Below are 15,693 nucleotides of genomic sequence, written 5' to 3' on the forward strand. Positions count from 1 at the left end.
TGGTCACTAAAAATTACGTTTTTAGCGACGAGTAAGTTTTGGTTGCTAAAAGTTCGTGGAATAACCACTAACTTTTAGCGACAAAAACAATATTTTGTCGCCAAATATATTAACAGCGACCAAAATACCACCTGTCACTAAAAATTCAATACACAAATTTTGATTTTAATAATTTTCTTGTTCAAAATAATCCAAAACACCTGTTTTCCTGTGCACAATATATACACAAATGTAATGTAAATAATAATACACCTGTGCAAGACATTCATACTAATTCAAAATTAATAGCTATGAAAAATCCCAATAAACATAATTACAATTCTCTGACAATCTAAAACATGCATACTAAAGTACTTACAAACTACTAACATCAAACCCATAAATACATTACCAAATCCTATGTCAAAATATTTTCAAAATTACAACCAAATATTTTGATGTTAGACATCTAACCAACAAGTCATTTACTAAAATCCTATGTCAAAATATTTGCAAAAACACAACACCAAATATTTTGATGCTAAACATTTAATCCATAAATCATTTATCAAAATCCTATGTCAAAATATTTCCAAAAACACAAAATCAAATCTTCTGATGCAGCCCAAACTATTTTTCACCATTGCCAATCTGTCACATGAAAAAAGAAAAAACAATATTAGATTGACAAAAAAAAAAAAAAAAACCTCGATATGAACTTCACAATTTTGATTTTAATTTTGTAACGGGAAGTCCAATCGGGTGCTGTTTGCTCGTACAACTCTATTTAGGCTTGAACAAGCTACCCGTGCCAAGTTTCGGTAGTTTCAGTGGTCATTTTGCAATTTTGGCCCCCGAACGGGCCTTTTAAGTCTTGTGTTTTACATTTTTTCTCCTAATTTTCTAACCGGAAATCCAATTGAGGTCCCGTTTGTTCCTACAAGTCTACTTAGGCTTGAACAAGCTATCTGTGCCAAGTTTCGGTGGTTTCAGTAGTCGTTTCGAAATTTCGGCCCCCGAACGGGCCTTTTAAGTCTTGTGTTTTACATTTTTCCTTCTAATTTTTTAACCAGAAATCCAGTCGAGGTCCCGTTTGTTCTTACAAGTCTATTTAGGCTTGAAAAATCCGTCTATGCCAAGTTTTGGTGGTTCCGGTGGTCATTTCGCAATTTCAGCCCCCGAACGGGCCTTTTAAGTCTTGTGTTTTATAATTTTTCTTCTAATTTTCTAACCGGAGATCCAATCACAACTAGGGAGACTCATAGTATGATCCAACCACTTCTTCTGTGTTTCAATTTTTAAAACCATGACATTGATTTTTCAGAGCCATGGATATAAATCAATCAATTATGATGAGAAATGGTAAAGATAATAGTAAATGCTACTATTGTATTGACATACTGGCAATTTCAGAAGCTTGGTCCTCTGTCAGCTTGGCTGCAAAGCCTCTGAAACCATGTCTGTAACTGTAGACATGAGATGCCCTGTCTTGTTCAACACTGTGTCACCAATTGAATGATTCAATCAGCACAACCAAACAATCCTCAATAAGAACAAGAAGAGGAACACAACAATAACATCAAACCACAAACAAAAAAAAAAGAGTGTGAAAACATGGTGGTGTACAGTTGAAAAAAAAGAAAAAAAAAAGAGAAAAAAGGAACATTGGGTGGACCTTCCGCCATGAAAATCAATGAGGAATTGGTGGTTCTGCATCAAAATCCCATCTGGGTCATGACCATCTGTGCTTCCCATATAGACCACAGACCTGCGCACGAGACAAAGCTTGACCCAGTAACATAAATCCGAAAACAAAAAAACAAAAACGAAGAAGTTGAGTGAAAATATCATATCTATATCCACACCTTAGCAGAATAACAGAGGCCAACTTGGGCAAGGAAAGCACAAAGGAAAAGAAAAGGAATACCAATATTAGTATTAGTGGTGTTTCTGGATGAAGCCATTCCAAGTACTGAAATGATTCTTCTTCAGTTGGAGTGGAACTTGCAAAAGCTGAATTATATCAGTTGGTTTCAATGGTTGACAATGGATGCCTAAGTTCTTCGTTATCGGTACAAAAAGATATTAGATGCTCGAGCTAAAAATATTCGGAAAAGAATCCAATGGGAGGCACAGGATGTTCACTGGAAAGCTCCTTCACATCATCTGAGAGCTCGGGGCAAAAGGAAGAGAAGAAATCCAAGCACGAGAGTGGAGGAGATGCCAATTCGGTTGTACTGTCACTAACGGATATGGATCCAAGGCCGAAGGAAAAGGGTGTACCAAGCAAGCAAATAAGCGGAAGGAAGAGAAGTGAGAGCACCATTTATGATGGTGATTGGGCAGAACAACCATCTGGTAAACACACACACAAAACTGGTGACCAATTGACAAGGTTTGGATTAATGGAGACCTTTGATCTGAACATCCAATATCTGACCGACTTTGATTCAAGTCCAAAAGCAATAGACTTGAACTGAGAAGGTAATAATTCAAATGGCATTCAGTGCTTTGAGGCATTGATATCAAATGAGATTAAGTAATATATACAAATATAATGCATTGCATATATTTGCTTGTAAAAAATTATGTATATTGTTGTGTATGGACCCCAAGTCATTTCCCAAAACTATATCCATATTGAAAGGTAATAATATACTTGTGTACTCTCCCCCTGAGACACACAAACTCACCCCTGTATTCTATTTCGGAATAGCCAAGTCTCTGAGAAATTATTCTTGAGTCTGATAAAGTTCATTGATTAAACAATATTGCAAGAAAAATTCAGTTAAATACCCAACAAGAAACAAAGAATCATTAGCTAAAACATGTGCCTGGTGGGCATAATTACATAGCTGACTAAGAGAATAATTGTATAATCCACACAGCTTAACAAATAATATGTTCCTCTGTAAAAGCCATTGCAACAAGAACAACAGATACATGAACCATATGTGGTTATTCTTTGATATAACATTTATAGTTGTAGGCTTTGAATATTGTCGGAAAATACGTACTTGCATGACTTCTGATATAAAGTCTCAAGGAGGGAAACTGTCAGCAGCAGAGCACCCAAGCACTGTTCAACGGATGGATACTAGGTGCTTCTAGTAGGAAAAATAAATTCTCTTTTTGAATCAGTGATTGATTTTCGACCAATGAAATTCATCAGTTGCACGATGATTCGTGTGCAAGGATTGTACTATGAAAGAAACAGAGGAAGAATGCTGGGAGGATCCACCCTAGTGTTGGCTCTATGCTAGCTAATGAAGTTTACGGTGAGGGAAGTGGTGCTATCAAAGTCTAGGTAGTTTTTACACCATAATCGACCTTGAAGTCTAGACACCAAAAGATGGCCTCCCCAAGACAGGACTCTGTTACCTTTCTCATGGTTTCAGTTAGGAACATTTGAAGTGTGTAGTGTTAGAATTTCACGTGTTGCGAATCCAATTGCTTTTTATTTGGAAAACTGAATTTGTTGTTTGGTTCGATAAGGTGCATATCACGTAGATTTCATGGTGAAAAAAGAGTTAACAATATAAAAATAGCCTAGTCTACTCTCATACAAGGCGTTGCTCAACCCTATTTGTAAAATCTCTGTATAGATAATACTATGATATCAATTATGCATATAGGTTTCATTCTTCAACCCTTGCATAAAATTAGATCTACCAAATCAGCAGTCCTAGACTGAGTTAAAAAATGTGAAAGTTCACTGGAAGAATTTGGAAGAAGAGACATCTCAGCTGTATTTTGTGGCCATAAATCCAGAAAGTCTTCATAAATATGAGAATGTTCAGCCATAGTAAAGGCAAGAAAGGAAATGCATAGATAGTTCTTGGCTGCACCAATTCTTGAAGCATAGCACCTTTTACGAAATGGCTACAAGGCTTTTTCAATAAATTCAAGCCATCCACAAATTATTCAATAGTATCATAGAGTTCTAAACCATTTCTCACATTCATCATCGAGCAACACTCCCATTCCCAAACTGAGACCAACCATTGTAGCATAAAAATTATTATTCAAAGTAAGATGAGACCACTCCACTCATGTTATTATTAGTGCTCCTCTTAATTGATACAGCTGAGAAGCAATGTGATATACATCATGAATGGCATTTTGCAGTCCAGTACTTCACGAGGAGGCATTAATTGAATCCTCCAAGCAACAATCAAAACTTCCAAGTCCCAAGGGGCTGGAAATAGACTCAAACCAGCCCTTACCCAGGCCCGCCCGCCCTTACGGCCTTGGCCACAAACTCACCAAGCAGAGTCCTCCAAACTACTGCTATTGGATTCTAAATGATTTCAAGATCAGGGTTGAGGCACAAATCCAACCTTCAAGTCCCAATGCAACTGGGATAACCATTCAACAAAACAAACCCATTGGAAGCCCTTTAGTGAAATTTGAATTACTAAGCAAACGGTTCGTTGGATGTGCAAAGTAAAAAACACTTTGTCAAGTAGTTTGATTCAATGACCCCCTCTAGCTGACCCAACACGTAGAATGAAAAGGACTTGAGAACTTTTATCATGGCAATATTGCAACCGCTTCAGTAGTTCACAATGATTACATTAAAGGGCTAGTGGTTGAGGGATTGACAAAGTAGTAATTAATTAAATGCTCACCGCTACTGAGCCATTATGAGTCACATACTCGGGTCTTATTTGTCAACTATATATTTTAATTAAAAAATTAAAGAGTCACTATCACATCACTTTTTTTATTTTTTTATATATGTTTTCATAAAAAATTAAATATTAAAATAACATATTCTCAAACCAAACCTCATTAGGTTCCTCATCACACAGTGACAGGATATTCTAAAATAAAAAATCTAAAAACTCCTAATGTATTAATTTGTGATTATGATTTAATTTTAAATAATAAATAATAATCCTAATTAAATAATCAACAACAAATCAATGCAATGATTTAATATGGAAAAAATCACAATTGGACTCTTCCAATTCTGATAAAAAAATCACAAATTAAAACCATAAAATAATCTCCTAAGAAGATAAAGAAAGAATTATACACTAGAACCCTTAATTACCTAGCGAAGGCAGAATTGAACCGAACTCGATATGCCTCATCCATCGCCATATTCACCTCAAAATTGCTTTACCTAATGTTAAATTCAAAACGTCGATGTCAAATCCACAATGATAAATCATTTCAAAATCTACCAAAACTTTAGATTCAAGTTTTCCGAAATCCACTAATTAATACTGTAACGCCCTCGAAATAACAACATTAAACCCATCAGATAAGACATGCATTTACATATAAACTAACCACATTCTTTTATTCATTTGAGTTCCATTACATAAGTATTACATGTTAACATCAAAACAAAATGCCCTACGGGCTTACAGCTTTCCAAGTTAACACTTGGTTACAACAAAAGAGTACTAACTCGTTTACACATTAAGCCCTTGGCTTGAAGTTACATGTAATATATCAAAAGTTAAGCGACAAAGTATGTCCGCCTCTAGCCTCCCAGCTATGTCCTTGGAGGTGGCATGCTACCTGTATCTGAAAATGATATTCCCATATAGGGTGAGCCACAGCCCAGTAAAAATATACTAAACCAACCATGAACAATGACTAAAATATTAGCAATTGATAGATGGCCAACAACGATACATTCACATAAATCACATATTTATGTCATACGACTTGTGAGTCCAAGTTTCCTTTCATTTTCCCTTTTTCAACGGATAGGCATATAAGCACTACCCACATTCTCAACAGATATGTATAACAACAATATCCACAGATAAGCATATAAGCTATATCCACATTCTACAACAGATATGTATAACCACAATATCCACAGATAAGCATATAAGCTATATCCACACTTCACAAAGATAAGCATATAAGCTCTATCTTCACTTCTCTAGACAAGCATATGAGCTGTATCTACGGAGTTCATCCCCTGTCTTCTCCCAACACTATCCGGTTTAGAGGTACATCCCCTATCTTCCACTAAACCGCGGAGTACATCCCCCATCTCCTCCTCTACACATAACGTATACAAACACATTGGTTCTATATACAATCACACAATACATACAATTAATGTATTCTATCAACCGTCAAATTCAACGACACATTCCATTGATTAGTTTCCGTTTGCCTAATCATCATGCATTGTCTACAACAATCACGACTATCCTCCACCGATAGCCCAAAGCAGTTATTTCTAAACAGAAAATAAATGCACAATGGATATTCAATCAACATTTCATTTTCCTCATTCATCACAATTAATTATCCCATTAATTAAACAATGTAATTAGGTCAATTTCCATAATTGCCATTTCAACCCTAAGGTCCCATTTTCATCAATGATTTAACATCAATTCCATTTCTCCATGCCAAACATGCATCTAGGTTTATTATGAATAAAACCCCAACTTTTGTAAAATTACACAAAAGCCCCAAACTTTCACAAAATTACCAAGCCAAGCCCAACATCTCAAAATACCAAAATTTAAAGACAAAATCCATAGAGAGGAGTAGGATATCCCTACCTCGAAGTTTAAGCCAAAAAGGAGATGAAGACTCGAAGATCAACTTGCTCCAAATCCAAACTTTTTCAGATTAAATCAAAGCTCTCAACGCCCTCTATCTTTTTAACAAAGGCTCTAGGCTAGATTCACACTCTAGGGAGATCAAATCTTAGAGAGGGTGTAAGTTTAGAGAGAGAGGGTCTCGGATTAAGGGTTTGAAAGAAAAATGAAGTGAAAAAGTGATGTTTCAAAACGCTACTGTCCGCTGATATAAAACACGCTCGCTCGAGCGAAGACTTGGTCGCTCGAGCGACCAGACACAGAAACTCTCGCTCGAGCCAATAAGTTCTCGATCGAGCGAAGAAAAACCCAGACCGCTCGAGCGAAGGAAGCTCGCTCGAGCCAAGAAAGGCAACTCTCAGGTCCAGAACCAGACGCAACACTCGCTCGAGCGAAGCCACTCTGGCTCGACCCACCAGACACGAACCTCACTCTCGCTCGAGCGACAAACTCCTGGCTCGAGCGAAGGGCCAAAAATCTGGGCAGCAACACTAGGCTCCCAAACACAACCAACCTATAACAAACCTGCCCAACACATCCCATAACTCAATATACAAAGTAAAGAGGATGCAAACTAGATAATAAACAAATACCAACATCCACGGACACATGTCCGGATCACTGTACAACAAGGGTAAACCCGGGATCGCTATAAATACCTATCTCTTTTGTGAATAAAAAAATAAAACTAACCCTTAATGTTTGTCAATAGATAATTCATTGATCAATCAATCTCCTTTTATGCATCAACAAAACTCATATATAAACACACTCAAATATAGAAAACTTTGGGTATGTTTGATTTGGATTTGTAGAGTGATTTTGAGAAAAAATTTCAAAAAAATTTGTTTGGTTTGTAAATTTTCCAAAATTACTTTCTCTCAATCAATCACTTTTTTTCTCTCACACATATCTACTCAATTATAACAAGATGTCAAATCATTCTAAACTCCCAAACTCCAAAATTACTTTCAAAATACAGAACCAAACAAATCAAAAAAATTTCTAAACTCCCTCCCCAAAACAATTTTTAAAAACTACTTTCCAAAAACCAAACCAAACCAAACATACCCTTTATTTCTTCTTCCTCTCTAAGAATATGAACAGATTAAATCCTAAAAATAACAAATATCACACTTTATACTAAAAGAAGCCGGAAAGATTGCTCGAGTGCTCACTCTCGCTCAAGCGGTGCGACTAAAGACCGTACTCACATATATGCCAATCACTCATCTACCATTTGAATGGTAAAACATGTTTTTTAAAAAATCAAAATGTAAACATAAATACTGGATGAACCAATTTCACTATTCAAACACACTAAAAATCGCTCAAGCAATTAATCAACTTTAACAATGAAGTGACAAAAAAAAAATACTCAAATCAAGATTCAAAATATTGGACAATTGTGTACAACTCAAGTTAAATTCACATTTAAACCCTCATAACACATATATAAAACGAATATATATATATATATATATATTTGACCAACGAGATTGTCCACCACAAAAACTAACATAAAAGAAAAGTTGAAAATCCACGGCAAACTCTAACCCTCAACTTGAAGAATTTGCATCAGTGACTTGAAATTAAACACACATTTCAAAACTTGGAATGATCTCCAAATCCAAAATTTCCTTTAATAATGAGGTAATACAGCTTTGGAATCATCATGAGAAATGTATAATTTATTCATAACCTCGATAAGAAAAACTTAACAACAAAAAAGAAAAAGAAAAAGAAAAGAGTCTTCCTCAACTAGTTAATAGGAGCCTGCATATGTTTTAGGACACAAAATGCCATCTGCATAGTACAAAAAATACAACCATTCACCTAATCTATGTGGATCATGATTGGAATAGATTCTGCATAAGGAAACATGTAAAATTTAATAGACAGAAAAGTGAGTAGAAGTGACTTTGGTCCAAAAAGCAAAAGGAGATTATTTAAATTGAGAATCTGCAAACAGAACAAGCTAGAGAAAGTGAGAAACTGATATAATCATACAAGTATTACCAAGGTTCATTTGGACCTAGCTAGCAAAATAATTAAGCAACTGAATCCTATCCTCCTGACTAGGAAACTCAAAATTATAATATCAGGGTTCAAAAGAAACTCAACTCTGACTAGGAAACTCAACTCAACTCTCAATCCTATCCTCCTACACATTCAGATTCAGAGCCTAAAACTATTATACCCTCCTAAACCAGATGATCCATGCCCAAAATTATAATATCAGCCCCCAAAAAATACAAAATCAGTTCCAAAATCAGTCCGAAATTTAGAATATACCAGTCCCAAAAATCAGTTCCAAAATCAGTCCAAAAATTAGAATATATCAGTCCGAAAATCACAATATTAGTCTAAAAATCACAATATCAGTCCGAAAAATCAGAATATCAGTCCAAAAAATTAGATTGATGACAAAGAAGAAAAAGAGGAAGATGAGAGAGTGTGAGGGAAAAATCAGTCCCATTGATTGTGTTGTGTTCTGCAATGCCGAACAAGATAATGAAATTGATGATAAAGAAGAAAGAAAGGAAGATGAGACAGTGTGAGAGAGTGAGAGTGAGAGGCAGAAGGAGAGGGAGAGGGAAAGAGAGACGAAGAAGAGGGAGAGAAGACATACCTCTTTGTCTTCTGTTGTGTCGCTTCAGGTTGTGGAATGAGAAGACGAAGAAGACTCATTTTAGGTCAATCTTGTTTATTCGGTCATTAAAAAAAAATTAAAAAAAAAGACAGATTCAAAACGACGTCGTTTTGACAAAAAATTTATTAGCGACGAAAATCATTATGTTGCCATAAATATCATTCATCTTTCAGCGACTATTTTAATTCCGTCACCAAAAAATCCAAATTGGCGACAAACATTTTCGTTGCCATATATTAATTTTGTCGCCAAAACTTTTTTAGCGCTCCTGCGCACAAAATTAAATTGGCGCCAACCATTTTTGGCGACGAATTGAGATATTTGTTGCTAATGGTGTATTTTTGGGCGACCAACACGTATATTGTCGCCAAAAACATACAATTGGCAACTAAATTCAATTTGGTTACTAAAAAATGTCGCCAAAAATGTTTTTTGTTGTAGTGATTGGAATGAAATGGAATAACATGATTATTCTATTAAAATATCTATCATCATCTTTGATTCACCAAAAAAATAATAAAAAATACACCCTAAATTGAATCATCATTCACATTATAAAAGAATGATAATTTCATACTAAAGTCTAAGGAATAATTATTTTAACTCGTTTTAGCGAATCAAACAATTCCTAATTGTTAGACTAAGTCCAATAAATTGTACTTTTAAGTTTGACTTATTTACATAATAAACTGGTTTCGAACGACAACCATTGTTGCTATAATGCTATTGTTATTGTTATAATTTGACAATAAATAGTGTTATTTTGTCAAATTATAGCAATGGTGCTCTAATGGTCATTTGCTATTTTAGCAAATCTTAACTAATTTTTTCTCCAAATTTGTAGGTGTTGTTTGGATATAGATTTTTTTGTAATTTTATTTTTGTTTATTTTTTTATCTTTTGTGACATTTTTTTACCTGTTTGTAAAAAAAATTATATATTTATATTATTTCAAACTAGACAAATATAAAAAATGAATTTTTTTTGAAAAATTAAAAAAAAAATTTAAATATAATTCACCCCACCAAAAAATATATCACTATATATTTAATAATTTTTTTTAATTATAGAAATTCGAAATATCACTGTCTGAAAAAAACAACCGTTTAAAGATAACTGTTGTTATTGAATTTTTTTTTTTTTTTTTAAGCCAAACAGAACACAACGGCTGTTTTATGGGCAGAGTGGGAGATCACAACCGTCCACGTCTAAAATGTTCAATGGTTGAGATGATTATCTGGAATCATCCAAACCTCTCCTCTCACTCTCATCACACTGTCTTCCCTCTCCCAGTCACTCTGTCTTCCCTCTCACTCTCCTCAAACCGATCTCTCTCTCTCTCTCTCTCTCTCTCTCTCTCTCACACACACACACACACACACACTCGCACTATCTTCCCTCTCCGCAAACTGATCTCCCTCTCTCTGACTCTCGCTCTCTCACTCTCGCACTGTCTTCCCTCTCTTCACCGATCTCTGTACTCTCCCATCTGTCTCTCTCTCGCTCTCCGTCTATATACACATCATATATATATATACACTTTGATTTTTTGTTTATTTTTCTGTTTGTTGATGTGGAGGCGATCGCGATTTTTCAAACTCAGGTCTCGCGATGGCTTCAAACCGGATCTTCAAAGAACTCAAGCATCTCCAGATCTTCAAACAACTCAGGTCTGTGCTCTCCGATTTTTCGTAATTATTTATTTTGATTTTTGGTTTAATTTTTGTTCATCCAAATATTTTTGTTCATCCATTTATTTTATTTTGATATTTATTTTGATCTTCAAAGAACATCCATCTGATTTTGGTTTGGTTTATTGTGATAATATCCATCTGATTTTTTCACTCCATTTGGATCAACTGATTTGGTGATAAATGATTAAAAAAAAAAAAGAGAAACCGAATTTGGGTTTGTCAAATTTATTCTGAAATTTGTGAATTTGGCAAAAAAATTGTATAAAGTGGGTTTGATTCTGATATGTGGGTTTGATTCTGAATTTGTTGGATTTTCTACTGTTTCAAATCTGTTTCTTCATTTAAATAAATTGGGACCTTACTGTTTCTATATTGGGACTTATATTTTAAAATAAATTCCCCATTTAAATGACGTTTTATTGCAAAAATGTCATTGCCACGTCATTTTAGTGATAAATTTTGTATGAATAACAATTTGCTTTCTCATATGGTCTGGTATGTTTTATTATTTTATAAATATAATAAATCCTATGCATACACACTATTGTTACATATAAAAACGTGAAATAAAATGAGAGAGCTATTATTTATCAACGACTCCATTTCACCTCTTGTATTTATACTATAAAAGTCATGTACATGTGTAAAAAAAATCATATTAAAAAAATAGTAGAACTTACCATGTCACATGAAAGATTAGGGGTGTAAAAAAAATCGATGAAACCAAACTGACCACTCAAGATCAACCGAATTTTAAGTTTTCGATGCATTTTTTTTATACTGGTATTTTATTTCGATTTTGAAAATTTTTACATTAATATAAACTGAAAGATTAGGGGTGTAAGAAAAATCAATGAAACCGAAATGATTGCTCAAAATTGATCAAAATTTTAGTTTTATGTCTATTTTTCATATTGGGTGGTCTGTTTTGATTTTGAAATTTTTTACACTAATATAAACAGAATCAATTGAAATATTATATTGAAAAACTTTTATTTTTTAAGTGATTAATAATTCAATTTTTGTAATAAAAACTAAGAGGGAGACATTTTCACTATTTTTCTTCATTTATTCCCAATGTGGAATTTTACAAGTTTTTATAAAATATTTTAAAATTTCATGTGAATCCTTCTTCGACACCAAATTGACAAAACCAACAAAATTGAATTGTAATATGCGGTTTATTTCGATTCTTCAACCACCAAAACTGAAAGATTCAATTTGGTGCTAAATTTTTTCATAATTCTGACCAAACCAAACCACTTACACCCCTATAGAAGATGAAAACTTGAGATAAAATATTGGGCAAATTACACTGGTAGTCTTTGACACTCATGTTATTTTGATCCTTATAATTTCAATTGGCTTGATTTTGGCCCTGAATTTATGATATTGTCTCAATTTGATCCAATTGATTATAATTGTTATTGATTTTTTTATGAAAAATGTGCACATAAGAATATGTGTCATGCTTTTAAGAGTAAAATTATAAATTTATCTAACTCAGTAAATTAAGCTCAAACAACATAGCAATCATTTTTTGACAAAAATCACAATCAGTATTATCAATTGAACCAGATTGACACTATAAAAAATCACGGATTAAAATCAAGCCAATTGAAAGTGTGGGGATTAAAATGACATGGTGGACAAAATTCAAGAACTAACAGTGTAATTTGCTCTAAAATATTTCAATCATACATGACAATTATGATAAAATAAAATAAATTTGACGATAAATAACATCACGTGTTCAAAATTTTTTATCCAAGTTAGATAGGGATGTATGTCAATATGTTTTCAGGGCAAATGCTCTTGCCAACAAACACAGTTGTGATCCAACACCATTTAGATTTTCTTTTTTTCTGCTGTTTAGAATTTTTGAAATTGTAAATAAAAATTTGTTTGGTTTATGTTTTTGTTTACAAAAATTTTCTAAACACAAAAAAAACTAGTTCCCCGCCCCCTCCCCCCCCCCAATTTCTTCCTCTTTCGCCCACCCTTTTCAATCATCACCCACTACTCTCATTATTTCCACCACTTCCACCAACCACTTCCATTGGTCATCAATCACCTCCCACTTGTGATAACCACCTTCGGTCACCAATTCTTTTTAGAAACAAGCTTTAACTAGCACTTTAGATGATCGAGCGGCCATTATTTCCGACCGTCAACCACTTTCGACCGTGACCTCTCACTATTGGCAATCACTTTTGGCCACCACTAACCACATCCCACCAGTGGCACTTGCTTTCGGCCACCACGTGGCACTAACTTTCGGCCGCCACCTTCGGAGGCAAACAACCACATCTGGCCATCATCTTCAACCGTCTACAACTACCTCCTGTAGACCAATTCTTTCACTTTTTTTCAAAATAAGTTTTTTAAAACATGTACGTCAAATTTGTTTTTTGTTTTCGTTTTTACCTAAAATAAACATAAACATATTTAATATTTTTTGTAAAATAAAAATAAAAAAATGTAAATGTTACCAAACCACATCTAAATCATTTCACCTTAATCTAAAAACACAATTTGAAATATCAGTTTAAAAAAAAAAAGAAAAGAAAAATTAGAAAGTGTACAAAATAATTTTACAAGTCCACGGATTTTTTTCCTCACTTCTAGCACAGCTGAGTATAAACTTGGATTCTAAGAGCAACTCCAATGGTTTTTCTATTTGCCTTGCCAAAGCCAAAAAATAACGTGGCTTCACAAATGCACTACTCTAATGGTGTGCCATTTGCCATGCCAAAAAATGGCAAAGTCAGCTGTTTTTTTGAACCTCCAACTGTTAGTTTCACAACTTCTACAAATCAAAACTCTACCATAAATTTTCAAACCACAATAAATTTATAAAATTACAAAAACTCAATAAAGATCCGTCTAGAAATTCAGCTTTCCAAATTTAATTTGGAACCCTCAAATTTTTTGAATATGGAAAGTTTCTAGATTGTACAAAATTTTAGAATAATTTAGAACCCAAATTTGAACACAAATTTAGAACAATTTACAACCCAAATTTGAATTTGGCATTTGGTTGTGCCAAAATGGCAAGTCCCTATTAGAATGGTATAACCAAAAAAATAAGTTTTGTGCATTGTAGTAAGCCAAAAAATAATTTTGACAAAGCTATTTCAACTTGAGCCATTGAGGATCTATCTTGCAATTTCAAAAACGGTTGTGAGTTTGCTAAAAAATTTCCAAGCTATAGTATTTTATAAATAACTAGAAGGCTGAGAGCACATAATTTGTGGTTGAAAAAAATCATGTGCGTTACCAGGCAGGTGAAAAAATATTTTAAAAAAATTTGAATAATAGCATAGCTGACTCTTGTGGGCATTTTTAATATATATATATGTATGACATGTCTGCACTAATTTAATTGTAAGCTTTATATTATATATTATAATATTAAGGGTACACACATAACGTGTGTATCATGACAATTGTTTAAAGTAATTAGATCTCATAATTATGACACTTATATTTGAAGTAGTTAAATATGAGAGGAACAATTATCAAGTTTAGAATTACTTTGGAAATTTTTTTTCTTTTGACAATTTACACTAATTTATTCATAGGTTTTATATAATAGAATAGATTAACAACCAAAAAGGCCGGTTATGATGGGAAGGATTTGTATCCAATTCTCATAAATGATTTGGACTATCTAGTCAAGTCATTGGGGTCTATTTCAATTATATGAATCATTTAACTTCTAATTTCTTGTATGTAGACTATTAATTAAAAAAAAATCAGATATATTTGGTAATTATAGCTATGTATTTTCATCATTTATTTAGAGAAAAAATAAATAAATGAACGATAAGTAATTAAATATGATTAAAATTATCGAACAAAATAAATTTTGTATGTGAATAATTTACATATAAATATCAAAAGAATAAATAAATCAGATTCTCAAAATGGGCCAAAAGAATGAATGATCATATTATCAAAATGGGTCATGCGAAAGGCCCCCCAAAGGTGAACTTGATGAGTGGAAGCCTCCCTACCCCTCTCTTTGGGCGAGAATTTAGTGGTAGGAAACCCTACCCCACCTTTTGTGGGTGTGTGTTTTTTTGTTTTTTTTATCTTTTACTGCGAGTCCCTGTCTCCATGGCCGACTGAAGAGAGAATATCAAAGAGGAAGTCTGAGTATCAAAAGAGAAAAAAGATTGGTCCAGGAAAGAAGCAACTGGTCGTTCTCCTTGATGGTATATATTTGTATTTCTCTCTCCGGTTCGCATGCAATTCCTCCTTATATGTAGTTATAGAATTGCACAACAAAGAAACATGTAACTAGCAAGTAGCAACAGAGTGGTTATGCTCACCTTGCCTCGCCTCGCCTCTATAACATTAAAAAAAAAAAAAAAAAAACCAGAGAACTAAGAAGACAACAATGGAGCATTAAAAACCACCTTTTTCCTTTGAAGTTATCTGAGCTAATTTAATAATGTGTCATACATTGTGGTTTCGTGGTGCCTATCTTGACATACTTCCCATTTGATTGCATTAGGGCTTCCCACTCCTTTGCTTAGTGCCACAGGCATTTGAAGCCTTCTCAACCCAACAAATATGCCCAACAAAGTAAACGTTAATACATAAAGAAAAAAAATTACGCTTATGGTTCTAGCTAAATTTTTTTCCCACTTAACAAATGCCCTAGTTGAAAATTAGTTCCAGTGACTTCCAATAAAGAATGTTCCATATGCTTCTTTGTTATATTATTGGTTTTGTAAATAGTAAATACTAAAAATCTGTACAAATACAAAAGAAG

At 33.7% G+C, this 15,693-nt stretch overlaps 1 protein-coding gene across 40 annotated transcripts in view; it reads left to right on the forward strand.

The window, feature by feature from the left end:
* LOC114289781 (galactokinase) overlaps positions 1–15,693 on the forward strand; it is a 136,375-nt gene that overhangs the window by 65,875 nt on the left and 54,807 nt on the right. For 18 of the 40 annotated variants that reach the window (XM_082878732.1, XM_082878735.1, XM_082878747.1 and 15 more), the window contains exon 1: positions 10,489–10,886. In XM_082878732.1, the coding sequence (XP_082734858.1) occupies positions 10,788–10,886 (99 nt within the window). In that variant the 5' untranslated portion in view covers positions 10,489–10,787. Of the gene's footprint in view, positions 1–10,421; positions 10,887–15,693 lie in introns of those variants that run through there. The other 22 variants (XR_014335660.1, XR_014335656.1, XR_014335661.1 and 19 more) reach the window with 7 other exon arrangements.

The sequence above is a fragment of the Camellia sinensis genome, chromosome 7, assembly GCF_055761805.1.
Source record: "Camellia sinensis isolate YWXY chromosome 7, ASM5576180v1, whole genome shotgun sequence".
NCBI classification, from domain to species: domain Eukaryota; kingdom Viridiplantae; phylum Streptophyta; class Magnoliopsida; order Ericales; family Theaceae; genus Camellia; species Camellia sinensis.